Source organism: Microcebus murinus, chromosome 4 (genome assembly GCF_040939455.1).
Source record: "Microcebus murinus isolate Inina chromosome 4, M.murinus_Inina_mat1.0, whole genome shotgun sequence".
NCBI classification, from domain to species: domain Eukaryota; kingdom Metazoa; phylum Chordata; class Mammalia; order Primates; family Cheirogaleidae; genus Microcebus; species Microcebus murinus.
Window position 1 is genome coordinate 30247673 of NC_134107.1, and position 20318 is coordinate 30267990.

Consider the following 20318-nt stretch of genomic DNA (forward strand, 5'->3'; position numbering starts at 1 on the left):
TTTCCTACCAGTGCTGTCCTGGAAGGAGATCAGGCTCTGAGACTCATATGCAGGCTTTTTCAGCCATGTCTATAATACCTTACCATTTTCAAAGGACTTGTAAGTCAAAGGACTTATATTTGTTCATATACCCCCCCCTCAACTATTATCCCATCCTGTGGATAACAAAAGCAGACTTACAATTAACTGCTGAAGGAAATGACCTACACCAGGTGATAGACTGAGAATATAATCAAGGGAATCTAAGGTTTTCTTATTCCAAACCAGTATTCTCTCCACAACTTAGAAAACAGTGTTTGCAAAGCTATTTATGTATTCAAAAAATAAATTGGGTCATGTTCTAGAGAATGCAGCTGTGAAAAAGACAGTTTTTACCCTCATGACACTTATATCTAGTGGAGAAGACAGAAAATAAGTTGAATACGTAATACACTTTCACGCAGTGACAAGTATATGCAGAAAACCAAAGGGTAAAAAATTAAGGACTATTTTAGCAGAGACCTGGATAAGTGAGTGAGCCAAACGAAGATCTAGGGATAAGCATCTAGGCAGAAGGGAACGTGAGCACAAAGGCCCTGAAAGAAGAAGAAAGTCCACAACTGTTTGAAGAAGAGTAAGAATGCAGCATGACTTAACAATGAGGTGAATAGTTGGTGTGAGGATGGGGAAATAAGTAGGTGGCAGCCTCATCTTGTAGGATTTCATAGGCCCCCTTCCTCCGGAGTTATTCTGAAGCAAATTCCAGACACAATATAATTCATACTGGAGTGTTATGAATAGGAGAACTAGTTGATCTTTGTATCCTGTAAGTTCACTCTAGTGTCTATGTGAAGAATGGAATGAGGGCCTGGGGTGGAAGTAAGAATGAGTAAGAGTGGCAACAGGTGAACGGCAGTAGGATTCTTGAAGAGAAATTATGTGGCTTGAACCAGGATGGTAATAAGTCTTTAAATTTGATGTATACTGGCCCAGCACAGTGGCTCACGCCTGTAATTCTAGCACTCTGGGAGGCCGAGGCAGACGGATCGCTCAAGGTCAGGAGTTTGAAACCAGCCTGAGCAAGAGTGAGACCCCGTCTCTACTAAAAATAGAAAGAAATTAATTGGCCAACTAAACATATATAGAGAAAAAATTAGCCGGGCATGTGGCACATGCCTGTAGTCCCAGCTACTCAGGAGGCTGAGGCAGGAGGATTGCTTGAGCCCAGGAGTTTGAGGTTGCTGTAAGCTAGGCTGACACCACGGCATGATAGCCCGTACAAAAGAGTGAGATGATGTCTCAAAAAAAAAAAAAAAATGATGTATACTTGAAGGTAAATCTGATACAATTTGCTGATTAAGTGGATGTGGAATGCACAGAAAAGAAAGAGATGTTGAGGATTACTCCTAGGCTACTGACCTGAGACAAGATGACGCCATGAACTAAGAAGGTGAAGACAAGGGTAAAAGCATTTTGGGAAGAGAGGACAAAACCAGAGTTACGTTTTAAAAAAAAGTAGCTGTTTGAAAAAAAAGTAGCTAAGAGTGCAAAGGCAGGGCATGCAGAAGGCTACGGCCTTACTTTAAGTGCTGACTCTTGCCACTTCTAGTTCTATTTGGGCAACCTAGAACACACTCTCATTCAATTTCCTTATCTATGTAATATAGGGATAGTAAACCTACTGCTCAGGATTGAGAGAATAAGGAAATGGAATGTCTGTGTGTACCCTGTAAGTTGTAATGGTGCTGATCAAGGTTAATTTTGTTTCCTCTGTTATTTCTGGTAAATGTTTGTTTAAATGACTCATATTTGAATCATAAGTATAAATACAATTATGTCTTAACACATACCATTATAAAAAGACTTAACTTTATTTCATCTAATCCTATCTCACTTGTTTATAGTACACTTTTAAAGGGTATATGGTATCCTTTACACTTCTTATTTGCATTTCTTATATACCAGCATTCACATATATTATCTCACTTGATTCTTTATACAGAGTAGGTACTATTGCCCCTAGATGGCTGATGAGAAAATCGAGAGACAGAGAGGTTCTACTGAAGGCCTGACATCCTGGTCTTAGTGCCCTCCTTTCTTAGCCTTTAAGTTAGACTACTGTGATCCTAGCATATAATTCATTTGACATCTAGGCTTGGTCATATTAGGGAAATTTTTGACATGTCGAATGCTGAGCACTTCCATGATCATTAGTAAAAAAAATAAAAAGTACTCCTTAGACATTGTACTTAACAGTTTGTAAAATACTTTTATTTGTATTATTTTCTTGGTTCCTCCCAACATGTGATAATAAGCATGTGATAGCTACCACATTTAAGAGGCACTATCATGAGAAAAAAGGATAAGCCTACTTTATAGTGACTTAAAACTAGAAAAACGTCACTGTTTTGTATTTAGAAATGTCCCTTGTTACTGATCCATTCATTCATTTAACCAATATTTGAGTGCCTACTCTGTGCTAGGCAATGTGCTGGGGACTTGGTATATAATGGTACCATGGCTTTGTTATTGTTAAAAATAGAAATAAAATTACATTACTAAGATGAAAATAACACAAAACTTATTTATGATATTTTATTTTTAATGGGATTATGAATATCCAAGTTTAGTTATTTTAATGTTATTTTTCAAAAATAGCCCAACAGTCCTCCTCTCTAGACCTCCTTTTCCCCAGAATATGTGTTAGCTTCATATTACCTCTGATAGTTACACTTTTGTGCTGCAAATAAATTATATCAATAGTAGTAGAGAAATGGTCTAGACATCCCAACTATTTGAAGGAAAGTACGATGAAGAGGATATTTCAAACTAAGGGTATATAGATGCTAAACATTTCTTATATCTTCTTTCTGCCTGACAAATCATTAGCAACAGGTCCCAACATCTAGTGCAGAATGAACAGCATTCCCCTCAGTATATCTTGAGGAACACTTCTAAAGTATATTTATTTGATAGGGGTTAAAATAGTCTTATGGTCAATAAGTCTTATGGTCAATAAGAATGCTAGGTTAAACAACATAAACATATTTCATTATCACAGGCCTGATCCAAGTCTTTATCATACCATGGTACTTGTAGAACTCCAAGAGGTGGGTATATAAACAGCTTTTGCCAAACTTATTGAGCCATGGAACCCTAGTTTAGAAGAGCAAGTTGACAACTCAACTAGTGTTTAGTCTAATATATCTTGGAAGCCCTGAATTGGGCTGATTTCAATTATACTTGCATGTGACATGCATTTTTTCAGTAGGTTGCTGATTCTTTAAACTTATAAAGAGTTGAACAGACACAGAACAAATGTATGCCCCTTAAACACTGAAATATGAACGACAGATCATCACTACATGGTAAGCACACAAAAACAAGGGCTGGGTCTAGTTTTTGCTTTCTACTACAGCTCTAACATCTAAGCACTGCCTGGCACATAGTAGACATTTGTTTAAATTTATTAAATAAATGGGTAAAAGAATGAATCCTGTAGAAATGACAGAAGGCTCATGGAGATTTGGAATGGGTAGCCACACTATTTTTCTGTCTTCCATGATTTCAACTTCTATATCTAGACTTCTAGACAGTGCTTAATTTTCTTAGAACAAAGGACTGAGAATTATTCCAGCCTTTTGTATCATGACCCTGTACTAATCTAATAAGAAAAAGGTTACACTGCTTTTTGTTGATGAACAGCACATTAATGAGATCTCCTTGAAATAATCTCATCTCTATTATGCAGGCAAAATTACATTTTCTAGCATAATTATTGTGTCAGCAGAGCTCCCAAATTTTGATATTAATTGTTTTACTTGCAAAAGCAACATCAACTTATTAGTTTGTCAAATCTCTGGAAAATCGAAAGTAAGCTCATAGTTTTAAGTAGTGATCAGCAACCTATACTGCTCTCTTATTCTAGCTTTTGCATATTTTCCTACCTGCCAGGAACAAATGGATAATTTTCATTTTCTATAATAGGTTTTAAAAACAGGACTAATAGGTCTCTTTAAAATGTGTTTTTCAATTATATACCATATCTAAACCCTTACTTGAAAGGTTCTAGAATGTTAGCTCTTTGAGGACAGGGACTTTGAATGTTCTGTCCACAACCCTATCCCTAACACCAAAGACAATGCTGTAACAAAGTAGCTGCTCCATAAACACTGCTGACTGAATGCTATGTTTCTCCTCCTTGAGACTCACTGTTTTAAAGTAAAATACCTTCTCCTTCTCTCTCTCTCTCTCTCTCTCTCTCTCTCTCTCTCTCTCACACACACACACACACACACACACACACACACACACACACACACACACACACACACACAGAGGAATACAGGGAAGTCTTGCTATATACAGTGGCATTTTTTCCCAAGAAAAATATATACATCTTGGAAGTTTAGTTAAAATAGATCATTTGACAAGCCTTTGACAGTCTATTTGCATTGTTTAATGTTACCAAGTCACCTCCTCTTCTGATTCTTAACCCACCTTGAGCCACAGAAACAAGTTAGGAAGGAGTCATGAGTCATACTTATTCACCTAATCAGGGCTTAGGACATAAGGCTAATCTTGAGCTGTCAGCCTGATAGACCTCAAAAACACAACAGGACATTCTCCAATATTGCTCATTTAGTAATTTTTATTTTGCAGCTTACCTTACTTTACTAGGAAAAAACTATTTTCCTTTTTATTATAGATAGTTTACATCTACTCAAGTCTGATTTTATTCTAGATTGGGACCATCATTTTCCTATAGAGTAGTATAGGTTCTATTTTATAAATACAGTGCAATGGATAATAGGATTCAGTACATTGACTTACTAGCTCTGTGACCTTGGTCAAGGTAATGAACATCTCTGAGTCTGAAATGAGAATAATAGCATCTTCTTCCTAGGTTGTTAAGAGGATTAAATGAGATAGATCACCACTCATGTGAGTGCTACTTTCATTAATACAATCTCTTGAGGGTTGGTAGACCAGTAGCCATGAGGATCAAGTACCTAAAGAAGTTTATCATCTCTACAAGTCCTCCTTTTATTTTCCTTCAAATAAGCCACCCTCCCCCATTCCATCCAAAGAAGTAGAAATTCATAAATATGCTTTGTGGGTCCTATTTTATCCCCAAGCATGAATTCTTCCTATAGAATTTAGATAGCATTTCTGGATTGCATCTGGCCGAGTGGTGTCAGTTAGGGTAGTCATTCATCTGGCCCCCTGCATTTCCTTTCATAGTCTATGTAACATTCTTCTTTCCTCATGTGGTTCCTTAAAGAGACTTGGTTGGCTAGGGACTTGACCCTACATTCTAGTTTATCAAAAATTCCTAACCAGAGGGGATGAGCACTGAAAGCTAGGAGCATGCTGTGCTGAAGCATCTGTGCTTGGCCTTTTCATCTATGCAGCTTGCTGGTAATTGCTAAGTTTTCCCTCCTGCAACAATTATCCCCCCATTTCTCTCCCCACCCCCACCTCACCCCCAGTTAATTATCAGTTCTAGAATTAAACTGCTTGCCTCTCCTGCTGTTACCATGGCAACAGTTGGCCTGCACCTGCCACTGGGTGAACAGTGGCTCTTTCAGAAGAGGCAATGGCAGTTGCTGGCTCCACAAAAGCCAGGGAGCAAACTAATGTTTACCTGTATGAGGAGAGAAGTTCCTGTTTATTCTACCTTAGGCACTTTCCTGGCAAGCTCCACCTCAACTTTCTTCTCAAACTGCTAGTTAACATTCAATAAAGAAAATGAAAAACATTTTATGATAAAAATGCCAAATCCCTGTTGGTTTGCCATAATCCTATCCATCAGCTTCACTTATTCCCCAGCTAAGAAGTTAAGAGACATGAATTTTCCATCTCCTGACAAAGGTAGGACAGTAAAGGTTGGAAGCACAGAATTTTAAGCTGGATAGATCTGGGTTCTAATCCTGGTTAAGTCAATCTCTAACTACATGATCATTACTTAGTTACTTAACCTCTTATAGTATCAATTTCCTCATATACAAAGGGGGGATCAGAATAACTATACTTCACAGAGTTGTTTTAAAGCTTTGAAATATATAACATATAGGTCTAGCTCCTACTTAATGTTCAATACATATGCAGGTATCACTGTTACTGTTGGTTAACTATTAATCCTGGACAATCCTGAAAGTTAGGGCAAAGTTGGCAACTTGGTCAGTTTTAACTAGTCCTTGCATGAGTGATAGTACATCTAGAGCAAGATGCATCTAGCAGCCAGGCACAGCTGGGAAATGCTTCTCTCCCCATCTTTGCAGCAATTCTGTCAGCTCCTCCCTCTCTGCACTATTTTTCTCATACTCAATCTCACTTTTCTTTAAATAGAATTGACAGAACCAGAGGGTAAGGAAACACGTACTCACCAAGAAAACAAATACTTTTCCATTTTACAACCACATTGCAACCTATGGGGAATAACTGGTAGTGGTAGTAAGGAGTAGGGGGAATGAGGCATTTATATAATAAAGTGTTTTCCTTCCCTGAAACTCTTACTGGTGAATAAGAAATTATTTTTTTATGACCTGCAACCACTCATGTTTAGGTACTGAGTCTAAACAAGAACAGGCACATGAATTTTACCAATGGCCCAAACTTCACCATTTAGAGCACCTCAATTTTATCTCAGCCTTTGGCCACCTTTCTTAAAGTTGTGAAGCCACCTCCCTGTAAGTTCTAATTTTAAGAAAACCTGTACTCATTGAGTCTAACCTTCATACTATCTTGAAAAGAAAAACAAACAAAAAACTCCACCAGCATGTGCTCCCAGCAGCAGCTACAGATACCTGCTGTAGGTTTCTGGATGAAGAGGTGAATGCGGTTCAGCCACATAGAGTTTACCAAAAAAAGGAAGGACCTTTGGAAGCTATCAGGAAAATGGAATTACTGACCTCTTGCCTGCCTCTCACTGGGAAAAGAAGCAAGAAGATGCTTGAGACCAGCAGGCTTCTCCTAAAATGAAAAAGACACCGCAAACAATTTTGCTGTGGCTACACACAGGTGAGAGGCCATCCATAACCAAGGACATCAAATTTAGTTATTCTTAAAAAAAGAGACTGGAGTTTTTTAACTTTCTAAAATCTATGCTGTTTAGTGCCAGTCCAAAATGTTTATGAAGACAAACAAGGAAAAAAGAGAAGTAGGCTGTAGCCAGACTCTTTAGCATTGGATCTAATTCAGAGACCAACGTGACATTCTTTCACATCAATTCTTTATCTTTTAAGTAAAATATCTATGCCCTCAAATAATGTGGAAAATGCTGGGGCTTTACTATTGCTTTTCTCCCTTAATTTAGAAGGAACTAGATAACTACATTAGGCCCTTGAATAACACTGTTTTGTCTAACACTGTTTCGTTATAACATTGATGAGAAAAGAAAAACTGATTCCCACCCAGAGCCACTGTCTGTGTGCAGTTTGCACATTCTCTCCATGTCTGCATGGGTTTTCTACAGGTACTCCAGTTTTCTTCACATCTCAAAGATGTGAACTGGGGTGTCTAAACTGTCCCAGTCTGAGTGAGTGTGGGTGTAGGTATGAGTGCGTCCTGAGATGGAATGGCGTCCTGTCCAGGGTTGGTTCCTACCTTGGGTCTTGAGCTGCTGTATTATGTTCCAGCAACCTGAGACTCTAAACTGGAATAACTAGGTAAATATTAATAATTATCTTACCTGTTTTTGTTAATTTTTCTTAATCTTTCTAAACTATTATTTATATCAACTAGCCTACGGTAAAATGGGTTTATTATATATCATTTCACTTAAAGTCTGTTTCTAAGAACCTATTGATATTAAATGAGGACTGACTTAATTTCCAAACTTGATTTTAAATTAGAGGAAGGGGTCAGGCATGGTGGCTCACACCTGTAATCCTAACACTCTGGGAGGGCAAGGTGGAAGGATCATTTGAGGTCAGGAGTTCGAGACCAGCCTGAGCAAGAGTGAGATCTCATCTCTACTAAAAATACAAAAAAATTAGACGGGCAACTAAAAATAGAAAAAATAGCCAGGCATGGTGGCATACACCTGTAGTCCCAGCCACTCTGGAGGCTAAGGCAGGAGGATTGCTTGAGCCTAGGTTTGAGGTTGCTGTGAGCTAGGCTGATGCCATGGCACTCTAGCCTGGGTAACAGAGTGAGACTGTCTCAAAAAAAAAAAAAAAAAAGAAGAAGAAGAAGAAGGTAGGAGCTATCAAAATAGGACACAAAGCAAATAGACAGTTTCTTCTTACAACTACTTTGGTTTTTGTTCCATCTAAAAGAGCAAGCCCAAAAGGAAAATACTTTCTTCTATAATCGGGCAATGCTGTAGCCAAGAGGTAAAGTGTAACAAAGTATTAACAACTTTTGGATGCCTCAACTTGGCATACCACAGTCTTTATAAGCTGGACTCAATCCACCTTTTAGTCTCATCTCCTGCCCCAGTCCAGTCATACAGTTACTCACCATTCCCTACACAGCACATGCGTTTTTGCTCCTCTAAGCCTTTATACTTGCTGCTGGTCTCTCTGATTGGACAGCCTTCCTATCCTTTCCATCTGAAAAAGCCCAGCCCTACCCATTTGTCAAGGTCCAAAAGACATGTTATTTTTTCTGATTCTTTATTCTGAGTTAGTTGTATCCTACAACTATTTATTTTAGAGAATCACTAGAGAGCCACAGTTAGGAGTTTATGTTCTGAAGTCAGACTACTTCAGTTTGAATGCTGGCTCTACTGCTTTTTAGTTGTGTGATCTCATGAATGTAGACCCTCTCTTGCAACTCAGTATTCTCATTTCAGATGAGAAATAAAGATAATGTATTAACCACTTACTAGGACTGTTGTGAGAAACAGTATAAGTAAATGTTTAAAATATTTCTTCATACATAGTTGGCACTAATTGCTTCTTTATAATAATTTGTCATGATAATGATTATTATACTGTACCTAAATATGAAATTATTAATATAAATTGTTTATTTAGCTCTTAACTAGACTTTGAGATCTTTAAATGCAGGGAAAAAAATCTTAGTCATCTTCATATCCCTGAGGCCTAGTAATGTGGTTTGGATGTTTGGCTTCTCCAAATCTCTTGTTGAAATTCGATCCCCAGTGTTGGAAGTGGGGCCTAGTGAAGGGGTCATAAGGGTAGATCCCTCATAAAAGGCTTGTGCCCTTCCCAAGCAATGAGTGAGTTCTCACTTTATTAGTTCCCATGAGAACTGGTTGTTTAAAAGAGCCTGGCACCACCTCCTCTTTCTCCTGCTGCCATTCTTGCCACATGATACACCTGCTCCCCCGTTGACTTCCACCTTGATTGGAAGCTCTCTGAATCCCTCACCAGAAATAGATGTTGGCACCATGTTTCTTGTACAGTCTGCATAACTATGAGCCAAATAAACTTCTTTTCTTTATAAAAATTACCCAACCTCAGGCATCCCTTAATAGCAACACAAATGGACTAATACACCTAGTATGGGAACTGGTACACCCCAGGCGTCCTCAAACTACAGCCCACAGGCCACATGTGGCCCACTGAGGACATTTATCTGGCCCAACGGGTATTTCTGCCGCTGCTGCCTGTCCTGCTTAGCAGCCAACTTGTCCCAGGCCCACAGTGCGCCTGTGTGGAATGTGTGCCTGCACTCTCCAACGGCCTTCCAACAGTCAGAGCGACAGTGAACTGGCCCCCTGTTTAGAAAGTTTGAGGACCCCTGCATTAGGCAGTCTAAGATGTTTGCTGAACAAATGAATGAAGAATTGCTCTGCAATCTTTCCTGTCCGAGAGGTTAGAAAACAGAGCTACTAGAGGCAAATGTTATCCTGATAAGCTCTGAGGTAAAATATATAAACAAGGCTGGCCTGCAAAATATCTTAACTACTTTCCTGGTGGGCAAACAAAAGTTGATTAGAGTAGAACAAAGCATGACAGCCAGGCCCCTTCTTACTGGGTGCTCCCCCCCCCCTTTTTTTTAGTATTATGAAGCCAGAAAAGGCATGTTAGAATTCAGACTGTTCCTAGTCAGCATTTCTAGCTGATGGCATATGCAATAAGCTAGAGGCACCTCGGCAGAATTTTCCAGCAGTGAATGGATTCTCTGGTTAATATATAAAATAAAGTTGTAAGCCTCACAGGCAAATTTCTAAAAATCAATTACTTTAGCAAAGAGGCTTGCTTTTGGTATAGAAAGGCAGCACAATGCATAGCATGGCTTCATCGTTCATCTGATTAACGCAGGGGATAAACAAACCATATTGGTGTGGGAAAACAAAGTCAGCTCAGGTTCCATAAGAGGGAAATGTGAAAGTTAAGAGACTCCTCATGCTGAAGGCCAACTTAAATATTAGAACTCCACTCTGCGTAATAAGCAGCCTTGATAGTTTCATTCCATGTCACAACTATCATAGCCATTTTATTTGGCTTCCAGATAGGCCTCCAGAAATGAAGCCAACACAACAACCAAACCATGAATTTGCAATCATTTGCAATGAAGACAAAAGAAACCTAAGGGTATTACTGACTTAGTCCTCTTTTCTCTCTACAACCTAGGTAGTCAGAAAGAGCAATGCTGTATCTCAGGAACATATGGTTATTCATTTAGAGGAGAAAAAAAAAAGAGTAACTAGCATATAGCCTCTGGATAATTTTTAAAGAGACAAAACTGAGAAGGTTAAAAAAAATCTATCAAATTATAAAATCTATACATAGATTCTTTTCACTCCATATTTGATACAAGATTTATATTCCTCCTGACAATTATATCCCCAAAACTAGGCAGAGGTAGGGGTGGGTAGTGATGAGGCTAATATTTACATAGAAATAAAAACAGAGTACCAGGAGGTTAAATGACTTGCCCAAAGTCACACAGTCAGTCATAGGCGGAATCAAGAATAGAAGCTAGGTCTGCTGACTCTTTTTCAGCTCCTACTCCTTCAAAACATGCTTCCTGTTTAATCACAGAATCAGCATGGGTCAGATTCACACTGAACTCAGCAGGAGCTTTTTGCCTGAATAACAGCCAGCTTTGAAGATGAAAAATTCTACAGAAGTTCCAAGTATGGCTGTTACTATTAAAAAGCTATATTCTTCTTAGTTTAAAAAAAAAATCACCGAAAACCTCAATAGCAAATCAAAATTTAATCCTGATCTTGCTCCTTCTCCTCTGAACACAAGAGTTTAAGAGTCTTTCTCTCTCTGACTTCCTCCCACTACACAATAGCTTTCACGCCAACAGATCCTACTGCCACCCCCTCTCCTCAAATACATATTACTTCTCAGCAGGCTCCAGCAGGAGTAGAAAAGGAGCCAATCTGTGAGGGAGCGAACACAAGATCTCTCATAATAGCACAGAGAAGACAGAAAATTGCTGCCAAAAGTGTAAATTGCTTTTTTGCTTGGAAAAAAAATCACTGTGAGCTTCAAAGACACCCTCTTAAAAGATGACTCCATAGAAGTTAATGCCCGTGCTCTATATGTTAGGATTTTTGTTCTTCCACACGCTCTGAGAATCCTTGACAGCTTCATGACTGTGTATCATGGATTTGAGGACTGAGCTACCAGATGGAGAAGCAATAGACAGCTATTCTGTGGGGTCAAAGGAAAGCTTGGCTGGCTGTTCCTCAGGAGCACCCATTTTGCTGCTAACCCTCAGAGAATATTTTGTGAGAATAAAATGAAGAAATATCCCTTTATAATGACAGAAGTAAAGGAGAGGGGAAGCAGCTTGCAGAAAACAGGTACCACAGCAATTCAATGTCAAAGCAATTATAAGAACTCCCAGGTTAAAGGAAAAGACCTAAGTGATCTTTCTGAGGAATTTGTGAATCCTCTTGGCTTTCATACAGGGTCACAGAGAAAAGTGTGCTGGCCTCTTGGAGATAGTCTAAATGGAGGTTAAGGGCATTTGGTGCTTGAGCCCTGAAGCCAGACAGAGTCAAGTCCCAACTCTTGCCTTAGCTGTGTAATCTAAGGCAAGTTAATCTCTCTGAGCATTAATTTCCTCATTTGACAAGTGGGATAATCATAAGCTTTGCATAAGGATTAAATGAGAATATATAAAAAGCACACCAGACATAATAAACCTTCAATAAATGGGTGCTATGATTAATTAACAGGATGACTACACAATAAAATTCAGGACAAGGAACAGACATGACTGAAAGCACAATTTTTGGTCCCCTCATATTAACTGCTTGGGAAATCAAAATAGAAAAGAGGAAAGAAAGTGGGAAGACTTCAGCTGGTAGAAAGGGGGGAAGATCTATTATAGAGAAATATGTTTCCATAGGACAGAAAATATTCTTTGTCCTTCCACTGTGGAGACTGGTTGGAACCCAATTCTCCCTGGACTTTTGTGTAGATATAGAGAAGTGGCTATGTTGAAAGAATGCTACCAAAAAAGACACAGGCAAAATGACCCAAGCAGAACTGGAAAGCAGTGTCTCCAGATTCATTTCTCATCCAGCCCCTGTGTAAGGAGACCCACACTTCCTTTCTGCCTACCTTACACATCAAATCCTCATTTAATACTGTAAGCAAAACAGAAGCCTTTGGAACAAAATTGTTTGGCTTATTGAAATGGTAAGGTGTATATCATAAATGAGAAAAATTTTAGATCAAAAGCAATCTGCCCTGAAGTGTTAATTGGAATAAATTGAGCCAAATGGTAGTTCAATACAAATAAACTGAATGGAACCAACAAGTATGAATTTAAAAGTTGAAAACAAAATTTGACTCCTCTTCCATCTTTCTGCCACACTGGAACATGTTCCTCAAGTGCTCATTGTACCAAAAACAGTTCTGTCAAGTCCCAGTCCAACAGACTCCCCACTGATATCCGTGGCAACCTGGCTCAAGGGAGACAGCCTGACATCCTGGTTGCTAGTAAAGAACCTCTATGTCTCTTCGCTATTTTGTCAAAATGACACAAAGGTATCTGCAATTAAATTCTAAAGTCAATATCTTACCCTGAACAGTATCTGTGAAGGGAATTATATCTCTTCATAAGGTCCTTATGTTTTTCTAATCAATGTGACTCTGGCATGTGGCTAAAAAGACAAGATGAGTATGTTCACCCCAAACAGGATGTCCCAAGACAGAAATGCCACTGCTATCCTGTGGAGCCTACATTTATCTCTGCTACAGTATTTTCTTTCTTTCTTTTTTTTTTTTGAGACAGAGTCTCGCTTTGTTGCCCAGGCTACAGTGAGTGCCGTGGCGTCAGCCTAGCTCACAGCAACCTCAAACTCCTGGGTTCAAGCAATCCTGCTGCCTTAGCCTCCCAAGTAGCTGGGACTACAGGCATGCACCACCATGCCCGGCTAATTTTTTCTCTCTATATTAGTTGGCCAATTAATTTCTTTCTATTTATAGTAGAGATGGGGTCTCGCTCTTGCTCAGGCTGGTTTCGAACTCCTGACTTCGAGCAATCCGCCCGCCTTGGCCTCCCAGAGTGCTAGGATTACAGGTGTGATCCTGTAATCCACCAGGCCTCACCTACAGTATTTTCTTTATCATGGTTTTGTTTGAACTCTTTTTCTGGGATAGAAGGTCTAGTGCTCTGCCTGGCTTGAATTTTAAGAAGCTAGAGCTAATCTTGAGAGTGGAAGAGCTCAAATGTCAACAAAATACTTTAAAGAGTGTGTTTAAACCAAAGGTCTGTGCAAAATAGTAAAAACCTGGCCATTAACTAGAGAATATATTGATTTAGTCTAACTAGTCTCCCAGGCTTCTAACTCACCTCCAATTCATTTTCTATTTTGTAGGCAGGAAAGATTTCTAAAATACAAACCTGTCTAGGTTAATTCCTCTTTAAAATTCTATCCACTGCCTTCAGGACAGAGCTCAAATGCCTTATGAAGGTCCTAAATGATCTGGGCTCTGCTCTACTGGCTTTCTTCCACTCTTGTCTGGAGCTTTTACACAAGTCGTTTCCTCTACCTAGAACAATCCACCCCTATTCCTCCTTTGCCTACCTTCTCATCTTTCAGACCTCTGTTTATATATAACCTTTTCTAGTAAACCTCCCCTTATCCTCCAAGACTCACTTAGGAGCCCTTCCTAAAGCAATCTAAACTTCCCTTTTCATAGCACTTCTCCCATAGTATAAGTACCTGGGTACATACTCGCCTCTCCCACTAGACTTAGGATCTACAAGGATAGGGAGCATGTCTGCCTTAGTCAACATGATACACTACAGCACAGTACTAGACACAAGGTAGAGTCACAAATATCTTAAGTGGACAGAAAGAAGGGAGGTGGGATAAAAGGAAGGAAGAGGGAGGAAAGGAAGGAAGGAAATAAACCACAACAAAAAAGGAGCCTTGGAATTATTGGAAGATGAAGTTTGAAGGGGTCCCGTGAGATTATGTAGGTTTAAAGCAGGGTGCACCTGTAGCTTTAGCCACAGTAGACAAGGAGCTGGATAGATTCTTGCAGTTCTAGAGTAGAGGTTGAGAACCAATTTACAAGGGGAGGATGCACCAAGAGATGCAGATGTTGGGATAACATTTGGCACTAAGAAACAGGCTCAGGATTGGAGAGAAAGAAGGTATTGGCTTGTAAATAAAACCAAAGGGCCAAATCCTGGCTCCAGTAAGGTGACCTTAGCCAATTCATTTATTTTATTTTAATGAGAGCCTTGAACTAGATTGGTGATTTTCAAACTGAATTCTGAGGAACCCTAGGTGTCTGTAGAAGCCCTCGGGGTCTTTACTATGATGAAGAGAAAAGGTTCACCAAAGGAATGTGGCCCCACTTTAACTAAAGAAAATTTATTTTCTACACATTGAGGTTCTACTTAAAAGTCCATTTGAAAAAAGGTGCTTCTGCTAAAAATAAAGTTTGAATAGAAGTGGCCTGGATGGCCAGTGTGATACTTCCCAGCCTTAACAGTCCTTGATCCTTTGCAACACATGGGACCTGGCCAGTCATCGCATTTTACTTTATACAAATACCCCTGTGCCTCAGCTGTGACAGCACAGCTGCAGCGTTTCCTGGAGTTCTTATTCTCACTGCTGGAGCAAAATGATAGGAAAGGTAAGTAAACCAAAGTCCAGGTTCGCTGAAAGGCTGAGGCAATAATAAAATGTACTTTTAAAATTTATCCAACTATGGTGATACAGAAGCACAAAGAAACATTTTTTTTCCTAAATAAGTTGTCTATACCTATGCTCTAGGGTTCATTATATAGGTGTCTTGGGTTAGACATAAAGATATTATAGGTAAGAAATAAAGAATATTGGATCCAGAGCCCACTTGGAAAAAAAAAGCAATCTAATTCCAATCAAGAAAGAACAATGCAAAATTTATCTACTCAGTCCACCAGATAGCCTAATTACCATTCAAATGTAGTACCTACTTTTCTTAACAAGGTATTCTGAATGTGCTACAGAATATAGCAAAGTTACTGTCATTACATACTTTAAAGTCTACCTTTATCTGAAGGTTACAGGCAGGAAATGACATAGATGGGGAGGGAGATGGGACTATTACAAAATAAGATCTTCAAAGCCCAGGCTTAAGATAGAGATTCCTTTCTGTGTTATTCCTTGGCTGTCCATTATTTCATGGAGCATTAAAAGGCCACACATATCACTCTCCTTCAATTCTGAGACTAGACCAGCAGCAATAATATGATCTTACCTGGGTCCTTCCTCATCGCCCTGAAAGACAAACAAAAAGCAACAGCATTAGAAATCATCACTAATACAGACAGATTTAGATTACTTTCTTTTTCTCTCTTCTCTCCCAACCTGAAAGTATAGATTGCGAATTTATTGTAACAGAGACAAACCAATGGACATCTAAGGGCTAAGACAAGGGCCAACATAATCCGATGTTCAAACTGCCCAGTGAAGATGAACTGATAATTTGCCTTTGCAAGCAGAGAAGTGAATGCATAGACCTAGGAGGCCTAAATAATAGCCTTGCCTTTTCATTTGTATGGCTGGCAGTATTTAGTTCTGAGCAAACTGAGAGCCCTAAAATAGCAGCAGGTCTTAGGCAAAAGCTGACCAGTTCCAAAAGCATCAAGCTGTTTCCTTCAAATACTCATTTCTGCCTTGGTCTAGCATTTTTCCTGCAAACACAAGCACAGCAATTCTAACATAAAGCACACTATGGTGGAAAGGGCACTGAATTGGGACTCAGGAAATTGGGATTCTAGTCCAAGCTCTATTACTTACTAGCTATTTGCCCTGGGGCAAATTGTTTAATTAATCTAGACCTTGATTTTTCTCCCCTGTAAGAGGGTAGTTCTGGAATTTGTTGATCTACATCACAGATAAAAACAATGCCTTTTCTTATCCACTCATTGCAAAAACAATGTGTTAATGTTATTTTCCAGGTACTGCATTCTCTCAACCTAACTTTATCAGTGGTGATCAAAGAGATCCCTTTGAACCTCCTTTGGTGAGCAAATGAGATCATTCAAATGACCCTCAAGCCTTTCCATAAGGACCTCACTCTTCCTTTTAATGACCTCCTTCTTAGCCATCCAAGGATGGTCTCAAAAGAGATTGTACCTTCTGGTTGTACTCCCTAGAGAATAAACAAATGAACAAATGAATGAATGAATGGTTCCTATTGGTGTAAAGCAGAATGAGCTTTGGAGGCAGACACTCTGGGTTCAAATTTTAACTCCATCACCTTCCTGCTGTATTACCCTGCTTAAGTTATTCTGCCTCTCTTAACTTCAATTTCCTAATTTGCAAAATGGGGTAATAATTATCTCTGTATCATAGGATATGTATGAAGATTAAATAAAATAATGCTTATAACCATTAAGCACAGTGCCTATGACACAGGATGCACTTAATAAAGGTTATTTATCAATATCAGTAGCAATTCAGTATGATTCATTAAGAAGCTATATAGGTGCTTCTTAAAGGTGCTAAATAAGGATAAAAGATAAATAACCCATGATGATCTAACTATCTAGGAGCTCCCAATCAGGAGCAGGGAAAACAGGCAGAAAGAAAATGAACTATGACTAATATGTTAAGGACTCTATCAAAGACATAAAATGTTTTGAGAGTCAAAAGATAAGTTATGAACATTGCCTCTCCTGGAGAAGATGGAAATGGTTTCACAGAGAAGGTGACATTTATATTGCCACTTGAGGGATAAGTAAGATTTTCCCAGGCTAACAACAGAGAAAAGTAGGAAGGGCGCTGAAAGAGCAAAAGCAAGGGCACAGAAGTTTTAAAAAACATATTGTTCAAGGAAATTTGAGTTCTATGAAAGCAGAGAATGGGGACACCCATGTGTGTATCTTGGTCAGGAAGCGTGGGGGTAGGACTGAGGGCAGTGTGAAGTAGAGTGGGACTGAGGTAAAGAGAGATTCCCAGGGTATAAGCCTATAAAGGACAGGTACAGCCAGAAAGGTGATTTAAAACAGAATATACACTGCAGGTTGAATAAGAAGGGCACTGTTAGCAGACTGTTAAGCATCTGTGATAGGGGTAAGGACACTAATCATACCTAGTCTAATGAGAGGGAAGTGGGGCAAGTGGTGTGGGAAGGGTGTAACAATAGTGGAAGCTTTCTTTGCATTTTGATCAACTGGTATTTCTCATGGGAACTATAAAATAGCAAGGAAAAAGCCATATAATTTAAATTTAATATGAGTTACATAACTATCAGTGATATAATTAAATCTCAATACAATTTTTCAATTAATTTTGGATCTTTAAACATAATTGTCTAGGAGAACCTTATGGGAAAAAATACCTAAACTTTCTCCCATGATTTAGTGCAAGTCCTCCTCACAATTCCACACCTTGGTGCAATGATTAAGACTTGGGGTTTCTGAGTTATAAAAACATGATCTCAAATTCTGGTCCATTAATCCCATTAGTGAAGCTTTTGGCAATGCACTTAACTTTTCCAAGGTTCAATTTCTTCATGTGCACATGGAGATCCTAATTCTTACCTCAAAGGGTCACTATCTGGATTAAAATGAGAAAAATTTGTGTAAAACACTAACTAAGCAAGTGTCTATTACACTGTAAGTGTTCAGCAAATGGCACCCATTATTGTACTTTCCCTGACTTGTTAATAACATTTCTAGGGGAGAATGGGGAAAGGACAGAAAAGATGAGGCACAAGGTTTTTGCAAGATGTTCAGACATCTTTTCAGAAACAATAGTCACTATCACAAAGCAAGAACAAACACACATATAAATTACAAGGCCATTCTGAAAAGGTCAGCACAGACATTCAGAGGATTGCTAATCTTGCTAGTAAAAGATGTGCCTGTGCTGTCCCTGCTACCTGAAATACGCACCCCTATTCTGAAAGCCTAGCTAATTCCTAACCATCCTTTAAGATGAAGCCTCATTGGGAAACTTTCTAACAGCTTGAGTGGGTTAATCTTCCTCTGTCCTCCATATCTGTAAGGTTTACCCTTCTAGGCTTGTGCTTAGAGAAGAAAACTAACAGTGACAATACGACACAGTGCCACCCTCCCTCTTTGGATTCAATTCCTTGAGAACAGAAACTATGTTTTGTTCACCTTTGTATTCACTGCACCTAACACAGCACAAGGCACATAGTAAATAATTAAGAAAAGAAAGGAAGGCAGTGAAGATATAAATACGATTTAAGATAAATTTCTACTCCCATTAACAAGTGAATTCTGGTTTTAGGGAATATTAGCAGTCAGAGTCTCTTACATACCAACTTCTTTAAATGACTTATTGGATTTAAGCAGTGCTGCCAAATTCCTCCTTAAAACATCCTGAATGCTCCTGGTTGGCAAACTACACTCTCCTGCAACCTCTCAGTTCTACTTCCACTGTGGAAAAGTCATTTACCAGGAATCAAGTCTATATCAGTTGAACTTGTAATTATAATGACACATTTAATTAAATAACAAAAAATAAGTGCAAGAGAGACAAGTGTTGCCTTCATGAGTTGTTGCTTTCATGAAAACTAATGTGAATGCATCCAAAGTATTCAATAAAGTGAATTATATAAAAATTGCTGTCAATTTTAATATATGTGAAATACATACAAAATACTAGAAAATATAAATTATAAAAATCTAACATTCTGCATTCACCTTGCTTTGAATGGTATCCCTCTCATTATAAAAAGACACTGAAATTGGACCTTATAAATGGTAGAACATAAGTGTGATTTATGCCAGAAACATGATATTCAATTCCAATTAGCAACCTTATATTATTAAAGAAATGATCTTGCCTTAGAATTTAAAAAAATGTACAAATATATGTTTCAAGTTTAAAATATATGCTTAAGGTATGCATGCATCATTTTTAATAGTTTCCCCATCTGAAACAACATTTTCCAATATCATCTCACTGCAATTCAGTATTCTCCTTTCAAAACTGGACAAAAGATGAAAATGCCCATGCTGTATAAATACTTTTTAATACTTTACTTTGGCAAAGAGTTTGAAAAAATGATGTAACTAAATTCAGCAAAAAAGAGAAAGCAGAAGGGAATATTTCTGAAGTTTGTTTTATGAAGCCAATATAACCCTAATACCAAAACCTGACAAAAACACCAGAAAAATATAAAAATACAGACCAATATCCCTCATAAACAAAGACACAAAACCCCTTAACAAAATATTAGCAAATTGAACCCAGATAATACATTATGACCAAGTGGGAGTTTATCTCAGAAATGCCTAGGTTGGTTTAATATTGTAAAATTAACCAATGTAATTAACTATTACAATAGAATAAGGGACACAACCCATATAACCATTTCAGTAGATGCAGAAGAAATATCTCCCCAAATTCAACATCAACTCATGATAAAAACCCTCAGCACATTAGGAATAGAAGGGCACATCCTCAATCTGATAAAAGGCATCTAATAAAAACATCATACTTAACAGTAATATACTGAATGTTTTCCTTCTAAGATTAGGAACAAGGCAAGGATGCCCACTTTTACCATTTATGTTACACATTGCACATGGAAGTCCAAGCCATTGCAATAAGGCAAGAAAAAGAAAGAAAAGGCATACAGATTGGAAAGGAAGAAGTAAAACTGTACTCACCATTGAGCCCCAGTGAATTTTTTATGACAGTTATTGTATTTCTCAATTGTAAAATTTTCATTTGGTACTTTTTTATATCTTCTATTTCTTTGTTGAGCTTTTCTATGTTTGTTTCCAGCGTGTCTGTAATTGCTCAGTGAGAGATTTTTATGACAGCAGGTTTAAAACCCACGTCTTATAATTCCAATATCTGTGCCATCTTGGTGTTGGCATATATTGTCTTTTCTCCTTAGAGTTGATATTTTATTGGTTCTTGGTATAATGAGTAATTCTGAACTATAACCTGAACATATTGAGTTATA

General features: G+C 38.4%; 1 protein-coding gene across 5 annotated transcripts in view; it reads right to left on the bottom strand.

Moving 5' to 3' along the window:
• The window catches only part of TRIM44 (tripartite motif containing 44), a 120377-nt gene that overhangs the window by 40775 nt on the left and 59284 nt on the right, over nucleotides 1-20318 (bottom strand). For 3 of the 5 annotated variants that reach the window (XM_076002029.1, XM_012738760.2, XM_076002031.1), the window contains exon 4: nucleotides 15624-15643. The exons of 1 other annotated variant lie outside the window; for it this stretch is intronic. In XM_076002029.1, coding sequence (XP_075858144.1) covers nucleotides 15624-15643 — 20 coding nt within the window. Of the gene's footprint in view, nucleotides 1-4812; nucleotides 4882-6893; nucleotides 6955-15623; nucleotides 15644-20318 lie in introns of all 5 variants that reach the window. One more of the 5 variants, XM_076002030.1, reaches the window with a different exon arrangement.